The sequence below is a fragment of the Aedes albopictus genome, chromosome 2 (genome assembly GCF_035046485.1).
Source record: "Aedes albopictus strain Foshan chromosome 2, AalbF5, whole genome shotgun sequence".
NCBI classification, from domain to species: domain Eukaryota; kingdom Metazoa; phylum Arthropoda; class Insecta; order Diptera; family Culicidae; genus Aedes; species Aedes albopictus.
Window position 1 is genome coordinate 457,053,543 of NC_085137.1, and position 21,534 is coordinate 457,075,076.

The 21,534-nt window shown below is 39.3% G+C and overlaps 3 protein-coding genes across 3 annotated transcripts in view; 1 reads left to right on the forward strand and 2 right to left on the reverse strand.

Moving 5' to 3' along the window:
• Window positions 1–21,534, reverse strand: part of LOC109397934 (transmembrane emp24 domain-containing protein 5) — a 548,078-nt gene that overhangs the window by 378,677 nt on the left and 147,867 nt on the right. The window lies entirely within an intron of this gene.
• Window positions 2,977–3,972, reverse strand: LOC115269193 (uncharacterized). The gene is made up of 3 exons (XM_029877612.2): window positions 3,502–3,972; window positions 3,223–3,443; window positions 2,977–3,168 (listed from the first exon to the last, which is right to left on the reverse strand). Exons 1-3 carry the CDS (start codon window positions 3,670–3,672, stop codon window positions 2,991–2,993), a joined length of 570 nt encoding a protein of 189 aa, XP_029733472.2. The 5' UTR covers window positions 3,673–3,972; the 3' UTR covers window positions 2,977–2,990.
• Window positions 3,987–10,763, forward strand: LOC109418972 (uncharacterized aarF domain-containing protein kinase 5). Its single transcript, XM_029877712.2, has 3 exons — window positions 3,987–5,131; window positions 9,824–10,506; window positions 10,574–10,763. The coding sequence occupies exons 1-3, from the start codon at window positions 4,271–4,273 to the stop codon at window positions 10,680–10,682; spliced, it is 1,653 nt and encodes a 550-aa protein (XP_029733572.1). The 5' UTR covers window positions 3,987–4,270; the 3' UTR covers window positions 10,683–10,763.

Genomic DNA, 21,534 nt, shown 5'->3' on the forward strand with positions numbered 1-21,534 from the left:
ATTTAAACACATTCTTGTAGCATTTTTGTTTTTATGCAGGGTTCCTGATTTCCACTTTTTATCTTCTTCCACACTCGAATACAGTCAGCAGCGAACGGTTGTCGCTTTAGTTTGTGTGTTTGCTTGTCAGCAACGACAGCAAACACCGGCGAACGGTGGGAAGCCATACATAGAATTTAAATATTCGTCCACATTCGCATCGCAAGCGATGGAGAGGTGATGCGATTCGTGAGTGATATTGCGCGTACGAATATTTGAAGTTTTCAAAAATGTTTATCATTTTCTTTGCTAATCTAGCATTTCAACAACAATACACTAAAAACGTATGCATTAGGGAAGTGGAACCATCTCGGCAGGGGTCCTATTTTGGGCACTTTTCTGCTATAACTCATCCAATTCTAAAGCAATTGGCACAATTTTTGGAACGCAATGAGATACATGTAGTATCTAGCCGTGTACAAAATTTCAAGTCAATTGGTTTGGAATTGACTGAGTTATAGCGAAGAGTGCCCAAAATAACGGCCGCTGCCCAAGTGGTTCGCTACCAAGTTCGCTACCCTACATGCAGAAATTCTCTTCTAGTTATAATAATAGCCGCTTCGATCGCTCACCAGCATTCGTCACCATTCGCCATTCATTCATTCGCTTGCGATCCAAACTGTAACGATCGGCCACGAATATCCATGTCAAGCAGCTTGCGCATCACTCGCTTCCCACTCCCCCGCTTTGCACAGTGTCTTGCCCCTAGCTTCCCACTGCACAGCAAAAAATAAATGCAACCTGCCCGATGTAACTCATTCCGATGTACTAAATAACCGATGTAATCACGATTCCTATGTACGATTACATCGTTTTGATGTAAAATCTTTTGTTCTTATGTGTACATCGTCCTGTGTAATATTCATGCAACCGACGTATTGATCGGGTTGCAGCAGTTCGGATGTAATATTACACAACAGTTTTTTCTGTGTGGTGATGGGGTTGCGCGTTTGATCACGACTATCCGTTTGCTGCATCTTTCTCGATTCGCTTCAGCAAAGAGGAGTGAATATGAATGGAGTGAGGCGAATTTACCAATCCTTGTTTTTATTAAAAAAAAATGAAAAATACAGGTAAATAAACATCATATTTGCAACCAAAACTCAAGGTTGAATATACCCTAGGGGCAAGACCTTGGGGCAAGACACTGTGCTGTAGAGTACATTTTCCTTCACAGAGTTGCTCAGAATTTCTCAGGATTGCACTCGTTTTTATTGGGGTGTTGCCTGATTTATCGCAAAATCAAAACAATATTGCTTTTTTCACTGAAAATTTTCCTTGCTTCGCTGAGCAACATGACGTTTCCTACCAGCGAAGGCTTACGCGATACAGGAAATCACTGAATTTCACACTAACACAGCAGAAAATCTGTCAACAAAACCTCAATACACATGCATTTTCAGCGAAAAGCTCTATTTGCGTGACAACAATCCACTCCCATGACTAACGGGCGACCGCCGTCAAATATCAGGATTGCCAACTGCCCGGCGATTCTTTGTCGCCGAATCTGGCGCTGGGTCTTCGGCGCGGAAACCCAAAGGTGGGAATAAAATTTTGGGGTTTGCGCGTAATATTACACGATATCTCGCTTTTCTAGCAGTTGTAGGGGTGTTTTTCGACAAATTTCTTCGATCATTGATGAAAAGAGTTACCCAGAATTTCTCAGAGTTACTCTCGTTTGCACAGTGTCTTGCCCCTAGGTCCTATCTGCATTTGAGAGGCTCTCTCTGTTCACTTTCTCTTTCAATTATTGCAATGTAATGGTACACTTTTCAACTACTTTTGCAGTACAGCCGGAACTCGCTCGTTGAGCCACAACCTCCACCCAGCTAACGAATTCGATTCGCTAGTTGGGTGAAGTGACATCAGCAAAAGGGGCGTGCTAGGGACAAGACACTGTGCAAACGAGAGTAACTCTGAGAAATTATGAGCCACTCTTTTCGCCAATGATCGACGAAATTTGTAGAAAAACACCCCTAAAACTGCTAGAAAAGCGAAATATCGGACAACATTGCTTTGATTTTGCGATAAATCAGGCAACACCCCAGTAAAAACGGGAGCAATCCGGAGAAATTCTGAGCAACTCTGTGAAGGAAAATTTACTCTCCAGCCTAGGGGCAAGACACTGTGCAAACGAGAGTAACTCTGAGAAATTCTGAGTAACTCTTTTCACCAATGATCGATGAAATTTGTCGAAAAACACCCCTAAAACTGCTAGAAAAGCAATATATCGGGCAATATTGTTTTGATTTTGCGATAAATCAGGCAACACCCCAGTAAAAACGGGAGCAATCCGGAGAAATTCTGAGCAACTCTGTGAAGGAAAATGTACTCTCCAGCACAGTGTCTTGCCCCAAGTCTCCAGCATAGTGTCTTGCCCCAAGATAATCAATGTAATCACGATTCCTATGCACGATTACATCGTTTTGATGTAAAATCTTTTGTTCTCATGTGTACATCGTCCAATGTAATATTCATGCAACCGACGTATTGATCGGGTTGCAGCAGTTCAGATGTAATATTACACATTTTTTCTGTGTATTTTGGCAGATTAATTCTATATCACAAAGTTGTTGTGCCCATGTGTGCCAGAAGCTTGGAGCAAGACGCAGTGCTGGAGAGTACATTTCCCTTCACAGAGTTGCTCAGAATTTCTCCGGATTGCTCCCGTTTTTACTAGGATGTTGCCTGATTTATCGCAAAATCAAAACAATATTGCCCGATATCTCACTTTTCTAGCAATTTTAGGAGTATTTCGTCGATTATTGGTGAAAGGAGTTACTTAGAATTTCTAAAAGTTACTCTCGTTTGCACAGTGTCTTTCCCCTAGGCCAGAAGTGTGCCGAATTGTGCCGGCATGTGTGCCGAGAAGTGCCGGCATGTGTGCAGGGCACAATGTGCCGAGTGACCAACCCCTTGAGTCATGCACTAGGTCATGCATAATTTATTTACTATACCATTTCCAATAGCAATCTCATATAATCCATCATCCCAGCAGTGATCAACAGAAATCCGTGAATTCGTCGCTGAAAGTAATCCACTTGTGCATCCGAGTATACCGTTTGTTTCAATATCTGCTGGATCCAGTAGAATGACTGCATTTTCATGGGAAATACAGAGGGATATAAACTGAAAATGAATTAATCTATGGAACAGCACAATAGTTAATCATGAGAAGCTAACCTATCGATTTGTTGCTGCCAAAATCCAAGGTAAAGCAGAGTGCCACACAACGCGTACACAACAGGAAGCAGCATAACCGCAATCACCACAACACTCAAGCCGAACTTGACCAACGCCGGAAGCGGTTTTGCACTCCACGCATCCAACCAAATGAAGAGAACGTCTTGCAGGAAGGGCTTGGCCACGAAGAGAACTTTCTGGTGCCATTTTCCATGATGCCACTGTGGATCGGTAAGAATTTTTAGAAATTCTTAATTATTTCAAAATAATAATTCTTACAATAACGTAAAAATTCTTTCGATTGCTTCTCCAAATGGGCATCCCTACTGATGAACTCCCGAACGAGCGAAGCTTGATCTGCTCGAATTCGCCTTGACGGAGGCTCTCTGAGAGAATAGCGCTTGCGTGAAAACAATTTTTTTTTAACATGGGAAAGGATAGGAGCTGCATTTTCAAATGCTTCTAATTCTTTAAAGAAATTTTTTCAAGCAAAACGTTCTTAATGTTATCGAATGAGATTATGATACGCTATATTATAGACATAACATTGTGATTTAAAAACTTTTGTCTAAAACCAGTTATAATGTAGCTAATTGAAAGTATATTGCAAAACATTAAAACTTTTTTCAATCTGAAGTCCCTAAAATATTTTAGAAGCATTTGAAAATGCAGCTCCTATCCTTTCCCATGTTAAAAAAAAATGATTTCACGCACAGCGCAATTCTCTCAGAGAGCCTCCGTCAAGGCGAATGACTTCGGCCTCGATCTGGATGGTGTTCGTGTGATTTGACCTCGAACTTCTTTTTTCGCGAATCAGCTGATTGTTTACCAACAAAATTTACCTAGAGCTGTCAAAATCAGCGGTACCGTACCGGCACTTTTCGCGAACGTGGAATTTTGTTTTATTTATCGCAGCCGCAGGTACTTTCTTCTGCCTGCTGACGGGATGACGTCGGCGGTTCGGTGGAGTGCTTTTGACGAAGAATTTCGGATTATTTTGTGAGTTTTTTTTTCCGGTCTGGTGCGGAAGTGTGTGGGAATCGTGACGATGCTTGCTGTTCGTCTGGTGCTTGGAAAACGTCGGCCTGCTTTTTCGGTGGGTCTGTTTAGAGGTGTTGCTTCAAAGGCGACGCCGCGAAAATGGACGGCGGGAAAGGTGCTGCTGGGAACGACCGGAAGTATGCTGATGGGTGCCATAGGATACGACGGGGCGGTGAACGAGTTCGAGACGGTGGCCGGGGTGCAGAGATTTGTTCGATCGCTAGCGATTGGGATCAGTATTTCGGTGGATTACACCTGGAGCCTGTGGGGGTTGGACGAGAACGGTCCGAACTACGAGAGGATCATATCCCAGGTACATCAACGGGCGGCGGACAGGATTCTGAATGGTTGTCTAACCAATGGAGGATTGTACATCAAGATAGGCCAGGGTGTGGCCGCCATGAATCACATCATCCCCAAGGAGTATATATCGACCCTGAAGAAGCTAGAGGATAAGTGCCTGCCTCGGAAACCCGGAGAAGTGAGAAAACTTTTTGAACAAGACTTCGGGAAGCCACCGGAGGAGGTGTTCGAAACCTTTGACTACACACCAATTGCTGCCGCCAGTTTGGCACAGGTGTTCCGGGGAACCACCAAAGAAGGCCAACAGGTGGCCATAAAGGTTCAGTATGCGGATTTGAAGAAACGGTTCAATGCCGATCTGAGGACGATTCTGTTTCTGCAAGACTTGATGGCACTGATCCACAAGAGCTACAATTTCGGATGGATCATTCGGGACCTGAGGGGCACGCTCCGTGAGGAGCTGGACTTTATCCACGAAGGACGCAATTCGGAACGCTGTGCTGAAGATCTGCGGAAGCATGACTCCATCTATGTCCCGAAAGTGCTTTGGGATTACACCAATGAGGTAAGTTTTTAAGGGCCGGTAAGCCAGGTTTACCCATATAGTTAAACCTGGTTTAACGCTCAAGCCAGGGTGGAGAAATCGCCCCTGAATGATTTAGCAACTATGAATTCCAGCCATAAAAAGTGTTTGTATGTAGTTGCTAATACCATAGACTTCTAATACCTTTGAAGATATATATCAGGTTATACATTATGCTAATAATTGGTAGCTAACTGCTGTTGACAGGAAACTCTCTTCCAATTCGCTCATTTCCACAAAAAATATCATTGGGAATTTTTCAAGGAATTCCATCGGGAATCCGACTAGTATCTCTTCCGAGAATTCCATCAGGAGTACTACAACTGGCAATACTTCTAGAAATTCCACCGAACATTTCCCAAGGAGTGTCACCGGGAATTCCTCTAGGAGTTACACCAGAAATTTCTCTAGGGTAGGTAATCAAAAGTTGAACCAAATTGCAGCTTTCCAAAGTAGCGCAATTTTTGAATGTTTTTTTCTCCCACATGGAAATAATTTACTACGGCAAAAGCGTATGTACATGAAAGCTACGGGTATGAGCTTTCTGTTAAGTGGTAAAAAGTTTGTATTTGCACCGAATTTAATTGAAAAATTCGATTATTCGTCAACAATGATTTTAATCTTAATTTGAACCATCGTAATCATACTTTGAACCAATTTTAATCTTAATTTGAACTACTGGCGGCAGCAGCTCGAGCGTCTCCCACAACAGCCAATTTCGTGCTGAACAATAGAAAAACACATGGATCAGCTAATTCCCATAACTATTTTTCATTAGGCAGTGGAATTTCAACTAAGAATGTTCTAAACTCTTCAGGAACTTGGAAACTAAATTTGAAATTTTTCATCCCTCAAGAGTAAACAAAACAACCACTAGCGCAGTCTGCAGGCCAACACTGGAAGCTCGACCCCGTTTACTAGTTCAAATTCAGATTACAAATGGTTCAACTTAAGATAACATTCTCCAAGTAAGAATTACTTAAATTTGATAATTTTATGACAAACAATGCGAAATATTATTCGGTTGGTCGATTCTACGATAAATAAGCTTTCATTTGACGTGTTCACATATTGCGTGTGATACAATGCATGAGCTGTACGAGTGCACCGAAAATGTGCTTTCTCTGGGGGGAAATGGGTGAAATCACAATGATTTTTCAATTGCCTGTTTTCCATGACAAAAACGCTTTTTTCAATGCTTTTAAAGTCCATGTTATCAGGTTATATTACGGAAAGCTGTTTAACACCTTTTTCGGGACAATATTTGCCTAAAAAGTACGTCGTTTTAATGAATTTCGAAATGGTTCAAATTAAGATTACAATTTGACTAGTTCAAAGTTTGATTTCTTACCCTAGTAGATCCACCAAGAATTCTGTTTTTTTCCAGGAGTTTTACAGAAAATTACCCTAGGAATTACTTTTTCAGGAGTTTCAACAAAAAAATCTGCAAATTTTTGTTGGAGTTTCGGTGGGAATTTCTCTAAAAGTTTTACCGGTAATTCCTAAAAAAAACACTGGAAAATTTTCCAGGATTGTCATCGGAAATCCCTCAAGATTTGGAACTGCAAGAGCTTTGTTGAAAATTTCTCCCTGCAGTCCTATCAAGAATTTCTGAAACTTCCTCTAGGAAGCGCTCTTTTGGAAGTTCCGTCAAGAATTCTTCCAGAAGTTTCACTAGGAATTATTTCAAAAGTTTCTCCCTAATACTATCTGTTCTAGGAGTTCCTCCGGGAAAATTTTACTTGCAGTCGTTTCCAGAATTCGTCTAGAAGTTCTAGTTCCAGTTTCTCCGACAAATTTTAAAGGAATTCCTTGGATAATTCTTCCGAGAAATACCAGTAGTTCCTCCGCAAAATTATCTCCGGATTTCCTTTAGCAATTCTTTTCAGAGTATCCCCAGGAATTTGTCACGGATTTTTTCCAGGAGTTGTAGCAGTTCCTCCAAAAACTTCGAGGAGTTCCTCTGGAAATAACCGTAGATTCTCCTTCGAATTCTTCCGGAAATTCTTTCACGTGTTTCTCCCGAAACCAGTCGGGGATGCTTCCAAGAGTGTTTCGGGAATGATTCCAATTTTTCCTGTGGAAATTCTTTCAGGAGTTTCTCCGAAAATGGCAGCCCTCGAATGGTTCTGAAATTCTTCCAGAAGATCATTCAATAATATTTTTAAAAGTTTATTCGACGGGTACTCCAGTGGTAGCTCCTCCAGAAATTCTTCCAAAAGTTCCTCCAGTTTTTTGTTTTTCTAAATTTTCCTGCAGAAATTTAAAGTATTATAGGGGAGAAGCACTAATGTTCGTCACCGATCCCTTCTCATCCCATCCCATACACATTCCGTTTATATATATTATGAAGTGGTGAATATTAGAGCAAATTTCTTGGGAGGCGAAATCTAGTGCTTTTATCCTAATACTTCAAAAATTTCAATTCTGGCTTGGCTTGAAAAACGCGAATTGGTTTCCTTTTCGTGATTTTTTTTTATTAATTTAACGTTTTTGCCATTTTTGGTCAATTAAGAGTTTCTATACTCTTTTTTTTTCTATTCGAGTGAGCCACTGCGCGACCAGTGTTTAGATCTTTTGTGGCATTACTTGTATCCTTTAGTATTTAGTGCATGTCGTACTACTCCATTGTCATTGAGAGGTAATGAAGCATCGATTTCTGTACAGTTCCTGTTTTGTTATCCCAGAGGTGCAAGAAATCGATTGCGATGAAAAGGTCCCATTATCATAGAGATTTAAATCTCAGTGAAGGAGTGAAACACAATCTATTTGAATTCTGAGGAAAACAAAACGGTGATATTTATCCATGCATCGGAACTCTAGCCCCATCCATGTCTTGCTTCTAGTTTAGTCCCAGGACAACATAGAAAAACCCGGGACTTTAGGCTAGCTGCAAAACTCTGTCAAATTAGAGAATGTGTTCTGCAATAAGAATGCACGTGAGTCCTTGAATTACCATAACTTAACAGTCCTTGATAGGTTAGTACGCAATCAGATACGTAAGGCATGTTTGTTTTCCTAACATCAAGTGTAGTCTCGGGAGGGTGAGGCAGAAAAAATACAATTTTAGAAACTGTCACCAGTAACAAGGACTTAAGTAAATTTGTACCATGAATCCTTATTACCAAAACACATTACCCTAACTTGACAAACCAGATGTCACTAGGGTTCGGTTTGGTAGATCTTTAACCGTAACGTAACACAAAAAGGCGATCTACCTACGTTACGGGCTCCGTTAAAGATCGAGTATATTTTAAACCTCCTCAACCATTCATCCATCAGCACGGGTCGCCTGACACCTTGGATTGGGGTTCACGTGAATCAACTGATCTTCTATGACTACCAAAACCCGTTATAGTGAGTTTGACGTGTAGCCGATGCTTTGTTACGAGTGTAGATCTGGAGGCCTTAACCATAAAATATAAAAAATGATGCTTCAGATATCGCTGATGTATTGAAAATTTGTCTCCCACTTTGAATCAAATGAGATAAATGCTGATATTAGTGCATTTGGTAGATCACACACCACATCAAGTTTTGAACGTGCAGGATGCTTTGTTACGAGTGTAGATCTGAAGGCCTTAACCACATAATACTGAAAGGTGACCTCAGATATCTCTGATGCTCTGGAATCTTCTTTCCCATATGTGTATGCATCAAATGGGCAAATTCTGATGTTTGTGCACTTCTGTCGATATATTATTTCAAATTCAAACCATATTTCTCAACTTCAGAATAGTTCGGATGATCCAGGATGCCTCTATGATGTGTATACAAGTATCATATGATTCAACTGATCTTCTATGACTACCAAGTTTGGAGTGCACTCGATGCATTATTACGGGTGTAGATATAAAGGCCTTAACTCCAGAATGATTTGGATGGCCTAAGGTATCGCCATTGATGTGCAGTAAGTCTTTTATACTCTGATTTACATGTATGAATCTAATGAAATTAGTTCTGACATGCATGCATTAGTTTGATATACTATTACAGGTAAAGGCCTTACAATCAAAACCCCAGATCTATTTTAAGTTTCCTAGAACATCACCAGGTCATGACTACCATAATTTCATGTATTAAAATGTATATTTGAATGTAATTCATCAAGTTCAAGTGATTCAAAAAGTAAGCACAACTATTTGTATTCAGTAGACAAAGTTCAAAACTTCTGGACGTTTTGGATAACCTGAAGATCTATGTTTTAGCTGTAAAAGGACATAAGACATTTCTATCTAACAGCCCAACCCAAACAAAGAATATATATATATATATTATGTACATAGAAATAAAACGCGGAATCGAGTGAAGAACAAGTGGTGTACACTACATTTGCAGCTATATCTCTAAAATATTCTAACATGACATAATCTCCATATATGCATATGATAGCACTACTAATCCCCTTAAAAAAGATTTTGGTTTTGAAAATCCACCCACTGGGTCAAAAGCTATGAGTAAAACTATGCAAAAAAGTTGTCCACGTCCTTTGAGGGTTAAACTGTAGCGTAGGCTTTGGTCAGACTCTCCCTCCCACCAAAAACTTAACGAGGTTTAATAGCTGGAATCAAATTTTAAAATGTTCGTTCCAATAACACCTTGTCTCCCCCTCTCATAGATTATCATCCTCAGTCTAGAATAAGCAATACAAAAACTATCACTTCTCTATTCCAGCGAGTCCTAACGGCGGAATTCATCGACGGTTGCAAAATCAACGACACCGAACGGCTCAAACACCTAAAGATAAACCTCGCCAAGCTGGACGTCGCCCTGTTCCGAGCATTCGCCGACCAAATCTTCCGAACCGGCTTCGTCCACGCCGATCCCCATCCAGGAAACGTGTTCGTGCGGAAAGACCCATCCTCAGGAAGACCCCAGCTGGTCCTGCTGGATCACGGTCTCTACGGGAACCTCACGCCCGAAGTCCGGGCCAACCTGTGCCGCTTCTGGGAAGCCATCGTCCTCAAGGACCACAAGGAAATGGCCCGGTTCGCCACGGCCCTGAACGTCCAGGACTATCGCACGTTTGCGGAAATTCTACTGCAACGCCCACTGGAATTGAAAAGTTCCAAACTGAGGACGCGGCTCTCCGAGGAAGACCTGGCCTACATGGCCCAACAGGCCAAGGAGCACTTCGACAAGGTGATGCAAACCCTACGCAGTATGCCACGGAATTTGATTTTCGTGCTGCGCAACTTGAACACGATCCGGGCGATCGCGCGGGAACACGGCGATCCGGTGGATCGACCCAAGGTGATGGCACGGTGTGCGCTGGCCGCCCTGAGGCAGAGCAGTGTGGGTTTGAGGGGCTTTTTCCGGTCAGTGTTTCGAAGGATAAACTTTGAGTATCAGTTGTGGTGAGTGCGGGGCGGGAAGGGTTTGTGATTGATGGGCGAGGGTTTAATAATTTTCTTTGAATTTTAGGAAATCTTCGTTCCAATTCTGGCTAGTGAGTTCGTATTTGAAGCTGTTAACTCGTCTTGGGCGATCACCCGATACGTCGTATCTTTTGGATGTGCAGGTGGATGTGTAGATTACACACGAGATTGAGGAGAAATCCATTTTTATACAATTGATTAAAGTTATTGCAAATATACTTATTTTGAGCACACGATCTTGATTTTTTTTCATCATTGTTTGGGTTGGCCCGATTCCCTAAAAGACGTTTAGCATAATCGACATTTCGCATTATTCAATTTCAAATAAGCACAGGTAGGTAGCATTACAACGAGGGCACATAATTCTTGTAGCAGTACCATTTAAAGCCACCCTATTCCTGAAGGTTGTTACCAATAAAAAAAGAAGAACAATTCTAGTCCAGCGTTGGGTCCATATATCCACGAACAAACAATAATGAAACCCTATAAATGCTCTATTCCATTTTTCATTACAAAACACAAATAGAACATTACAAATGCACTATAAAATATAACAGCACGAATTCACATACGGATAACAATTTACGATAACAGGATGACGAGGTTTTATTGATTGATTTTGGTCCATCAGTCAATCCTGGAATAGTATTTTATTTGGCTGATTGCCTTCTTGTTCACATGCATTTATTCTGTGTTCATAGCTTGATTTTGTCCTAGGAATACTAATCCTGATTGGGCCACCCCAAATCGGGTTTCAATGCAAGATGGCTGCATTTTGATGTCTGTGCTAGAGAACGGTTTTCTGATCTTGCAGTTATTTGTAACTGCATGTAATGCATTGTAACTGCATCATCGAGATCGACCTGAATGCCCAGCATCCCAGCTGGGTCCAACCAATTCTCTTTGGTGATCTTTAACTAGGACTGTATTCCATTCACTAACCATTTTCTCCAACCTTTGTGTCTCCAAAAGGATCTCCTTTAATACTAGATTTCTCCCTAACAAATTTCCCGTCAGGTATCAGTGAACCTGAACTGAAACCATTCAGGAGTTAGATCACCTTCCGGTCGCCATGAGATTAGGAATCACTAGCACACCGAGACCCGTGTGGTATCTCGTAAGAATTTCCATCGTGTCAATTGGATTAGGCTTCGTACTACCATAGATAATCAAGTTGATCTAGATAGAAATATCAATACAACAGAGCAGATAGATGACACGTTGGAGGATTCCGTCCGAGTATTCCAAACAACTGTGGTGAACAATGTTGGAACAGTCCCAGTCCAGTCGGAGGTGTTAGCAATAGACAACTTTATCAAAATCTTGACTGGAAAAAATAATGCATTCGTTAGGCAATTTCGCAGAAATGGTACCAAAAGAATAAAAGCAAACTTAGGAAATTAATACAATGTAGCAAAAAGACCAATAAAAGTTAGCTAAACTTGAAAATAATTCCAACTAAGCCCTTTTGGAAAATTGCTAAGATACTTAAAACAAAACCACAGAATGTCCCGCATTTGAAAATTAACGATTAAATCCTAGTAACACCAGTTGAAAAAGCTAATGCAATTGCCAAAAACATTGTAAAAGCACACAAAATGACTTGAAATGACCAGCCCAATAGAAAACACAGTAAACCAAGCAATAGAAACCCTGAACAATACCAATAGCTACCTACCCGATGAACATAACGTCAGTGCAGAAGAAACCAGAGCAATACTGAAAGGTATGAAGAATGTGAAAGCTCCTGGCGAGGATGACATCCTAAACATTGTACTCAAAAACCTTGTTGATAACAGTTTGAACCTCCTATGCAATATTTTATTAAATGCCTAAACTTAAGTTTCTTTCACAACAGATCTCAAAGATCCAAAGTACTCCCTATATTGAGGACAAACGTCTTGAAATCCCACTTCAACAGTGCATCAGAACTTCAGACGCACAAATCTCAAGAAGCAAGCTTTAAACAACAGTGCATTTTATTATTCTGTTCTTGCTCACTTGTAATAAGCTTAAAATAACATCAGATGCGCTGGTTTTGTTTACAAAGAGATTTGTGCCCTCGAAATCGTGAGTAGGTGCTAAAGTCGGCCATTGTGGCGGCCATTTTGGGATTCTAACAAGTCTGTCCTTAAGCCAGGTGAAGACCCTATCAGCGAAAAGCCTATTCTCGTCGTATTTGTACGTCGTAAAGTATTTGAAAAACTAATAAAATCAAGATTAGATGAGCACATCCAAAAGAATAACATCTTGTGGGCTTCGTGGCCGTGCGGTTAGCGGCGTCAGTCGTCTAGGCGTTTCGTAAGCCTCGGAGTGCGGGTTCGATTCCCGCTCCAGCCGGGGAAAACTTTTCGTCAAACGGAAAATTCGCCATTGGGCCACTGGGTGTTATGTGTGTTGTCCGTTGTCTCGTGTATGTAATGTTCAGTCTGTGCAGCCTCTGGCTGAAGACGGTGTAGTGTCTTTTAATGGATGAACAATTTGGTTTTCACAAAGCCATACATCAACCCATCAACTAGCTAGAGTGTTGAACAAAATCAAAAGAAACAAAGAGGTAAAGTAATCAACTGCAATGACACTTTAACCCTTCAGGACGCGCGCTGTTGTAAAAAGTACAACACTACCAGAAAACCTCGCTCGTCGTATACAGCGTGAACGCGGTGCAGTTTCGGTTGCTTGATGGCGCGCGTCCTGAAAGGTTAAGATGTGGAAAAACATTTGATAATGTATGGCATGAGGGCCTAGTCTATAAACTAGCTAGCTACAATTTTCCAACATACTTAGTAAAAATACTGCAAGATTATCTTACTAACAGAAACTTCAGAGTACTCCTTCAAGGAGTTTACCCTATGCAGTGCAACATAAAGGCAGAAGCCCCTCAAGACTTGGTCCTCTATTTTGTTCAGTTTTGAGCTTAGACCATAAAGTGTCATGAAAGAACCCCTGCATATTTTTTGAAAGGATCCCGAGAGAAATTTCTTAAATAATTACAAGAGGAATTCCTGGTGCAATCCCGGAGGAAATCCCGGAGCAATCCCTGGAGGAATTCCTGGTAGAATCCCTGGAGTAATTCTCGGAGGCATTTCTAGATGAATTCCTGAACGAATTCCTGGAGGAGTGTATGGATCACTTCCGGGAGGAATCCCTTGAGTATTTTTTGGTAGAATTCCTGGAGGTATCCCTGAAGTGATTCTTGGAAGAGCCTCTGAAAGATTTCCTTGAGAAATGCCTTGATGAATTTCCGGAGAAATTTCTGGAGGAATCCCTGAAGGAATTCCTAGAGGAGTTGCTGGAGGAATTCCTGAAGGAATTCCTAAGGCAATTCCTGGAGGAATTCCGAAATACTTGGAGAAGAAAGTCTGGGAGAATTCTTGGAGAAATGTCCGCAAAAATCCTGGAGGAATTCCTGAAGGAATATCTGGACGAATTTCTGGAGGGCTGCCTGGAGGAATTCCTGTAGGAACGCCTAGAGGAATTCCTAGAGCAATCTTTTGTGGAATCCCTGGAGTAGAGTAAAAGCATTAGACTTCCATTTTGTATGTATGAAGTGGCAAAGATTAGAGCAGAATTTGGGGGGCGGGGGGATAAGAGGGAAAACTCTAGTGCTTTTACCGTAACTACTGGAGGAATCTTCTTGGATAAACTCCAAGAAAAATCCCTGGAAAAAAATCCTGGGACTAATTCCAGGGTGGCCACACAAAATCAAAATTGAAATTCCCGCATTTTTCCCGACTTTTTCCCGCATTGATTTTGAAATTTCCCGACTTTTCTTTACATACCTGTGGAGCATGCAAAACATTCAAGAATCCTAGAAGCTTGATGGATCTGTAAAACTTACTGAATATTTTCAATGTCATTGTGATGCTGTGATAGTTTTACAATATTTTGTAGACGTTAACATCGAAAGAAATTTACATGTTACATATGCTTGAAATTTGCTTCTAATTCCGGATGTCCTGTAACGTAAACCTGTACTTGAAAATATTTTTGTCGGAATTACCAAAAGATTATAAACTTTGTAAGAAATCCTTGATGAAGGTCCAATAAAAAAATCTAGTTGGCTAGTTGAAATACTCTTTGGTGAATTCTTTAAAGGAGTTTTTTACGCTATCCCAGAAATTCTGAAGGTATAAAGGACTGCATTATTGGCGTAATTCTGTTTTGATTCCTATAGCCAGAATTATTGGAGTGTTTTCTGGTGAAGTTCTTCGAGGAATTTGCTAACAAATTTCCTGGAAGAAGTTTATTGCAGAAATACTGAATAAATGTCTGAGATATTTTCTCACATACTCTGCTGATGGCAAATTAGGAAATCTATTCATTAATTGAGTAAACAAATAATTATTAAGAAAATCAAATTGCGTTATATTAAGAGGTTCTTATACAAACCACCAGTTTCAAAATTATCCAAAATCCATTAAATTGCACATAGTTTTATGTTTTATATTTCGTATATATAAAGGGTTTTTACAAGGACTCGCTGGCGATTTATGTCAAAACTCTTGGAAGAAACTGGCTTCTGAAGATACATTTAGATAAAAAAAATGTAGAACTCAGATATATTCCTGTTTAGTGGGAATGGCTAGCTATGAATTCCTTAGTGGAATTTTTATCTAATTTTGAAAATACCTGTGGATTGTCATAAATGGTTCTCTATTCATAAACAATTTCTAGCTGTGTTTGCAGAAACATTCTCAAACCCTGAATACAAAACTTTGACATTTCTGACGAAATTTGTAAGGCTCTTTTTAGGAATTTCTGGAAAAATCGATATTCTGGGCTTAATTTCTAATCCCATTTTTAAAGAACTCACTTGGAAACTCGTGAATATTTTTTGTGGAAATTGTTGGGTATAGTATACTTCGTTTTTAAAAGGAGTCCCTGTAGTAGATAGGCCAAACATTGAAAGATTTCTTAAAACAAAATCTAGAGATTCGGGGTTATGGCTTTCAATCTGTTTCAATTCAAAACGGATTCTTATGTTTTCACCCAACGTTTTCTTAGGAATTAACAAAGTTCCGTTTTATCGTTAAGGGCCTGCAGCATAGGCACAATGTGTCCGAAACGTCGGATGAAAACATAAGAATCCGTTTTGAATTGAAACAGGCTGAAAGCAATTACCCCGAATCAACATATCACAGTCGTATCTATAAGGAAATCTAGAGAATTATGTCTTCTGATTATCAACTTGCAATTTTGCTTCCGTTTCATGATTTGTCATGATTTGCAAGGATTCTAGGTATTTATTTATAAATTAATCCAGTAATTCTACAAATCGTTACGCAGAAAACACTTTAAGAGTTCCTCCCGTCATCAATTCATAATTCCATAAAAAATCCACCAGAAATTCTTCCGTGACGACTGAATTTTCAATGTTTTAGTAATAATTAAAAAATAAATAAAATAAAATTCCGCTATGTCAGTATGATGACTTTGATGATTGCAGAGAGTTTTTCTATGAACTCATTCTGAAATTTCTAGAAATACCGTTAAATACTCCTGCAAAGCAATAATATCAGGAAGTCCTTCACTAGCAAATTAAGAAATAATTTTAATGGTTCAATGAAAGCATTAATTGTAACTTGTCCCAAAGCTCAGCCAAATATTTCGGCAAAAAATCTAACTATTACAAGGAAAAAATCTGGATAGAATCTTTAAATTTATGTCAATAATTTCTCCATGGCCTCAATCAGAAAATCCTTTTCAAAGTTTTTTTTACATACAAAATTCCATCGACAAGAATTCTCTGATTACCACAAGAATTCGAAGGGTTTTCAGCTAAAATAAATTTGCTTAGTTTTTCATGGCAGTAGACAGTCGAAACTCTGCGAACTACGTGATTCCTCGATTATACTCGAACTGAATTCTCGACAAATAGCTTTGTGAAATATTCTGTAGAAAATCATTAAGAGAATTGCATACACTTCTGGTTAAAATAATAGTCTTTTTGCGCATGATTTTGATGATTTCTGGTTTATGTCATTATTAAGCTATGATTAACCATGTATCAGTAGGTCTGCTTCAGAGGCATGTTCTCCTTCATTTAGGAAATTTATACCAAGTAACATGCTAAAAATTTTCTTAGAAAATGTTGGAGAAGTTATTCTGTTATTCTGTCTCAACGAATGTTGGAGAAGTATTTTATGGCAATTTTGATAAAATTAATCAAAATTTGACTACCAAAATTATTTTTTGTGATACTTTTTTCACGTTTTGTAATTTAGGACTTTTAGTCGTTCAAAACTTTATTTTGAAAAATTGCGATTTAAAATAGGGTCTAATCGTTGACTCAAGCATCCGGACAATCAAAGCATGTCACCCGGATAATCTCTATAAAAATAGAAATTACTCGTAATTCTGAATCTAATACTCATCTGCATCATTTGGTTTTTAAGATTCCTGCGTGAAACTTCTGAAACTGTGTAAGAATCTGGATTTAACCCTTTGAAGCCGGAATTTTTCCAAGCGTTATTCTGGAGTTTTTTCTACGATTTTCTGTAGTTTTGGTATTCAATAGTATAAAAACGGTAGAATATTATGTGGAATATTTTTTCTGGACATACTAGGTCATCCAAACTATTCTTGAGTTTAGATCCTTAAGTCTGTGGGTGTAACGGTATCTTCCTTCATTATACAAAGCTACGATTTGTAATCTATCATGTCCAGTAAGTCTTCTGAAAGTTCAATAGACAGTATCAAATCAGTTGGGATATCCTAGGTCATCCAAACTGTTCTTGAGTTAAGATCCTAAAGCCTACGGGTGTAATGGTAACTGCTTTCATTATATAAAGCTGCGATTTGTAATCTATCATGTACAGCAAGTCTTCTGAAAGTTCAATAGACAGTATCAGATCAGTCCAGATATCCTAGGTCATCCAAACTATTCTTGAGTTTAGATCCTAAAGTCTACGGTGTAACGGTAACTGCTTTCATTACACAGCTACGATTTGTAATTTATCATGTCCAGTAAGTCTTCTGAAAGGTAAATAGACAATATCAGATCAGTCGGGATATCCTAGGTTATCCAAACTGTTCTTTAGTTTAGATCCTAAAGTATGCGGGTGTAAGAGTAACTTCTTTTATTATACAAAGCTATGATTTGTAATCTATCATGTTCAGTTAGTCTTCTGAATATTCAATAGACAATATCAGATTAGTCGGGGTATCCTGTGCATAATTGTTACCAGTTTTATTCAATAGAGCACAATATCTAATCATTAGCTATATGTCAAAGTAAAAAAAAAATATCAAACACCCCATTTATCATTGTTAAAATTTCAAGTGTGTTGAAAACTAAAATGGCGCTTACGTCAACTATGCGAATATGGGCAGTGTTCTTGAGTTTAGATCCGAAAGTCTGCGGGTGTAACGGTAACGGTAAATCTTCTTCTACTTTTTCTTCTCTTCTTCTTCTTCTTCTTCTTCTCCTTCTTTATGGCTCTACGTCCCAACTTGGACTTAGCCTGCCTCGCTTCAACTTAGTGTTCTTTGAGCACTTCCACAGTTTTTAATTGAAGGGCTTTCTTTGCCTGCCATTGCGTGAAATTGTATATTGTGAGGCAAGTAAAATGATACACTATGCCCAGGGAGTCGAGAAAATTTTCTCGACCGGAACGGGAATCGAACCCGCCGTCTCTGGATTGGCGATCCATAGCCTTAAACACTAGGCTAACTGGACACCTGGTAAGTCTTCTGGAAGGTAAATAGACAATATCCGATTAGTCGAGATATCCTAGGTCATCCAAACTGTTCTTGAGTTTAGATCCTAAAGTCTATAGGTGTAACGCTAACTTCTTTCATTAAAAGTTACGTTTTGTAATCTATCGTGTCCAGCAAGTCTTCTGAAAGTAACAATGGTTGTTTTTATCAACTAACCTTCATAACAGTAAGGAGCTCATAATATCCCAAAAATATATAACAACGCGCATTGTTTCTCTAACTGCTTTGGTAAGTACAGTGGATTATGTAACACCTTAACGTAGTGGCAAAAGCTATTATCACAAGTGTAGACCTAAAGCTATGGTCTCCGGAGTAGTGATGTTGATCTGGAATATCTCAAAACTATTTTCATTGTGAAAATAACTACTGTTACTATCAAGAGCTAAACTTCAGGATAGTTTGGACGACCCTCAGTGTCCCAAAGGTTCATAATGATATATAGAAGACTTCAGGTTGGTCCAGTCTCCGCTATTGATTATGAAACGTTACTCAGTATGTCACATATAGCTGATGTTACGAGTGTAGACCTGAAGTTCTGATTTCATAGATAGTTTGGCTGACTTGGAAGGAACATTCCCATAGTGTCACTAAATGACATTTGCGATTTCAAGAGCTTCACGGATCTCAGCAGATTATGCTATGCTATTATTTATGGTGAAAACACATGAAGTTTTTCATGAAGATTTGAAGGACTTCATTATAGAACAGTTTGGACGACCGTGAATGTCCCAAAGGTTTATAATAAAAAAGTAGTCTTCAGATTGCTCCAGTAACTGCAATTGATTATGCAGCGTTACTCAGTATAACAGATATGGATACTGTTACGAGTGTGGACCTGAAGTCCTGAACTCCAAGGTAGTTTGGCTGACCTGGAATATCCCCGTTGTGTCTTTAAATGACATTTGAGATTTCAAGAGCTTCGCGAATCCCAGCAGGTTATGCAATATTACTATTTATAACAAAACACATAAAGTTATTCTTCAAACTGTTCTATAACGAAGTCCTGCAATCGTTATAGAACAGTTTGGACAAACCTGAATGTCCCAAAGGGTTATAATAAAAAAGTAGACTTCAGATTGGTCCAGTAACCACGGATAAATATGCAACGTTACTCAATATAATAGTTATGACTGTTGTTACGAGTGTAGACCTGAAGTCCTGAACTCCATGGTAGTTTGGCTGACCTGAAATATCCCTGTAGTGTCTATAAATGACATAGTAGATGTCAAGAGCTTCATGGATCCCAGTAAGTTATGCAATGCTATTAATTGTGGCGAAAATCTATAAACTTGTTCTTGTAGATTTGAGGAACTTCACTATATTACAGTTTGGAACACCTAGAGTCCTAGAACATCCCAGAATATAAAATACCTTTTGATATTCTTGACAAAGGCTAAATGGATACAGATACACAAAACCCACATCCAAATTCAGCTTTTAGAACAACTGGTATGTTAGTTATTTCGTTTTTACAAATTTGATGATGTTCGGGATGTTCTAGTTTATCAATGAAGTCCCGAATACAAATATCCCCATTTTTCCCTAATAAAGGACCCAATTTGCAACAACTTTGCCGAAGACAGTATTCTGTTTTATCAAATGGGTGAATTTATGCAGCCGTTTCTATGTTGGGGTCATATATGACCCCTCCGGCTCCAAAGGGTTAAAGTAAGTCAAGTGCTAAAACTAGATTTGGGCTTACATTCTGGAAATACTACACATCCATTGGCGTAACTAGAATTTTTTCCTGGAGGGGGCCCAGGGGGGGCCTGACTTGAGATGAATTTTAAGCGGGATGGGCGCCCGATATGTGAATATGCATATCAGTATTGTAGTTTTGAGTAATCAAAATGACTGTTTCAGATTTGTTCATAGTTTTGTAAACTATATGAGTACGAACAATTCCTCCAAGATTTTTTCCATAGCTTAATTCAGTGATTCCATCTTGGCTTCTTCCAGAAATTCAATCAAGAATTCATCTAGGGATTCCACTAGACATTTTTTCGGGGATTTGTCCTGGGATATCTTTAGAGGTTCCTCCAGTAATTGTTCCAGTGCTTTTTTCGAAGTTTCCTTCAGAAATTTCTCCAGAGATCCTTTAAGGTATTTCTGCAGGTATTCAGAGATTTCTACAGGGATATATCCATATATGCTTTCCAAAATTCCACTAGAGATTGCTCCAATAATTACATCTGGAATGATTCGAAGTATTTCTGCAGGAATGTATTCCAGAAATTCTTTTAGAAAATTTTACTTAGAGATTCTTAAAAACCACTCCAAGAATAGCTTGAAAAATTTGTACAAAAAACCTTTAGGGATCCTAGTTTTTTTATGTGTATTAACGAGATTTTTAGCCTTAGGCTAGTTCATCTCGGGACCCACGCTTTACTTCCCTTCCGAAGGAATAACTCACATTTTGCGAGTTTGTCGGGAGTGGGATTTGATTCCAGGTCCTCGGCGTGATAGTCAAGTGTTCTAACCATCCCACCAGGTCCGCTCCACTAGGGATCCTAGTATTCCTTCAACAAATACTGCAGACATTGATTTCTTAATTTTTTTATCCAGGAATATTCCTACAAAGATTCTTCCAGGTATTCGCTAAGAAAGCTCTCCTGAGATTCCATAAAGAGTTCCTAATGGGGCTTGCTTCCGGGATTCCTCATCGGGTTTCTTCAGAAATTACTTCAAGAGTTCCTCCAGGGCTTCACCGGTAATTTCTTCTGTTATTCTTACAAAAACGAATTCCGAGATTATATTAAACATTTCTAGAAGAACTCTTATTGGGATTCCTTCAGAAACTCCCGCTGGAATTAATCCAGGATTTCAGGATTTCCTCAGGAATTTCAGCGGTTTCTTCAGTATTTCCCTTGAGAATTCTTCAGAAAATCCTCCTGGAATCCCCTCAGAAATCGAACTTTGTATTTCATCAAGAATGAATCTTGAGATTCCTCCAGGAACTCCTTCGGAAATTCCTCCCGGATTTTTTTTCAAGAATTATTCCAGGTATTCCTCCTGACATACCTCTAGGATTTCATTCAGGCATTTCTCCAGAGACTTCTGCAAGAGTTTTACCAAGAATTTCTCCAGGTATTACCCCAGGTATTTCCTCAGGAATTATTCCAGGAATTTATTCAAGTTTGGATCCAGGAATTCTTCCATGAATTCCTCCGAAAATTCTTCCAGGAATTTCTACTCTAGGGTTTCCTCTGCACATTCCTCCAGGATTTATTTCATGGATCCCTCCAGGAATTCCACCGATGATTCCTGCAGTAATTCCTCCAGAAAATC

Excerpts from the sequence above, each read along its gene's own strand:
- LOC115269193 (XM_029877612.2), bottom strand. The coding sequence starts at position 3,672 with ATGCAGCTCCTATCCTTTCCCATGTTAAAAAAAAATTGTTTTCACGCA. Across the intron at positions 3,444-3,501 it reads GAAAGAATTTTTACGTTATT|TGGCATCATGGAAAATGGCA; the intron begins GTAAGAATTATT and ends ACCGATCCACAG. Across the intron at positions 3,169-3,222 it reads TGGCAGCAACAAATCGATAG|TTTATATCCCTCTGTATTTC; the intron begins GTTAGCTTCTCA and ends ATTCATTTTCAG.
- LOC109418972 (XM_029877712.2), top strand. The coding sequence starts at position 4,271 with ATGCTTGCTGTTCGTCTGGTGCTTGGAAAACGTCGGCCTGCTTTTTCG. Across the intron at positions 5,132-9,823 it reads TTTGGGATTACACCAATGAG|CGAGTCCTAACGGCGGAATT; the intron begins GTAAGTTTTTAA and ends TCTCTATTCCAG. Across the intron at positions 10,507-10,573 it reads AACTTTGAGTATCAGTTGTG|GAAATCTTCGTTCCAATTCT; the intron begins GTGAGTGCGGGG and ends TTTGAATTTTAG.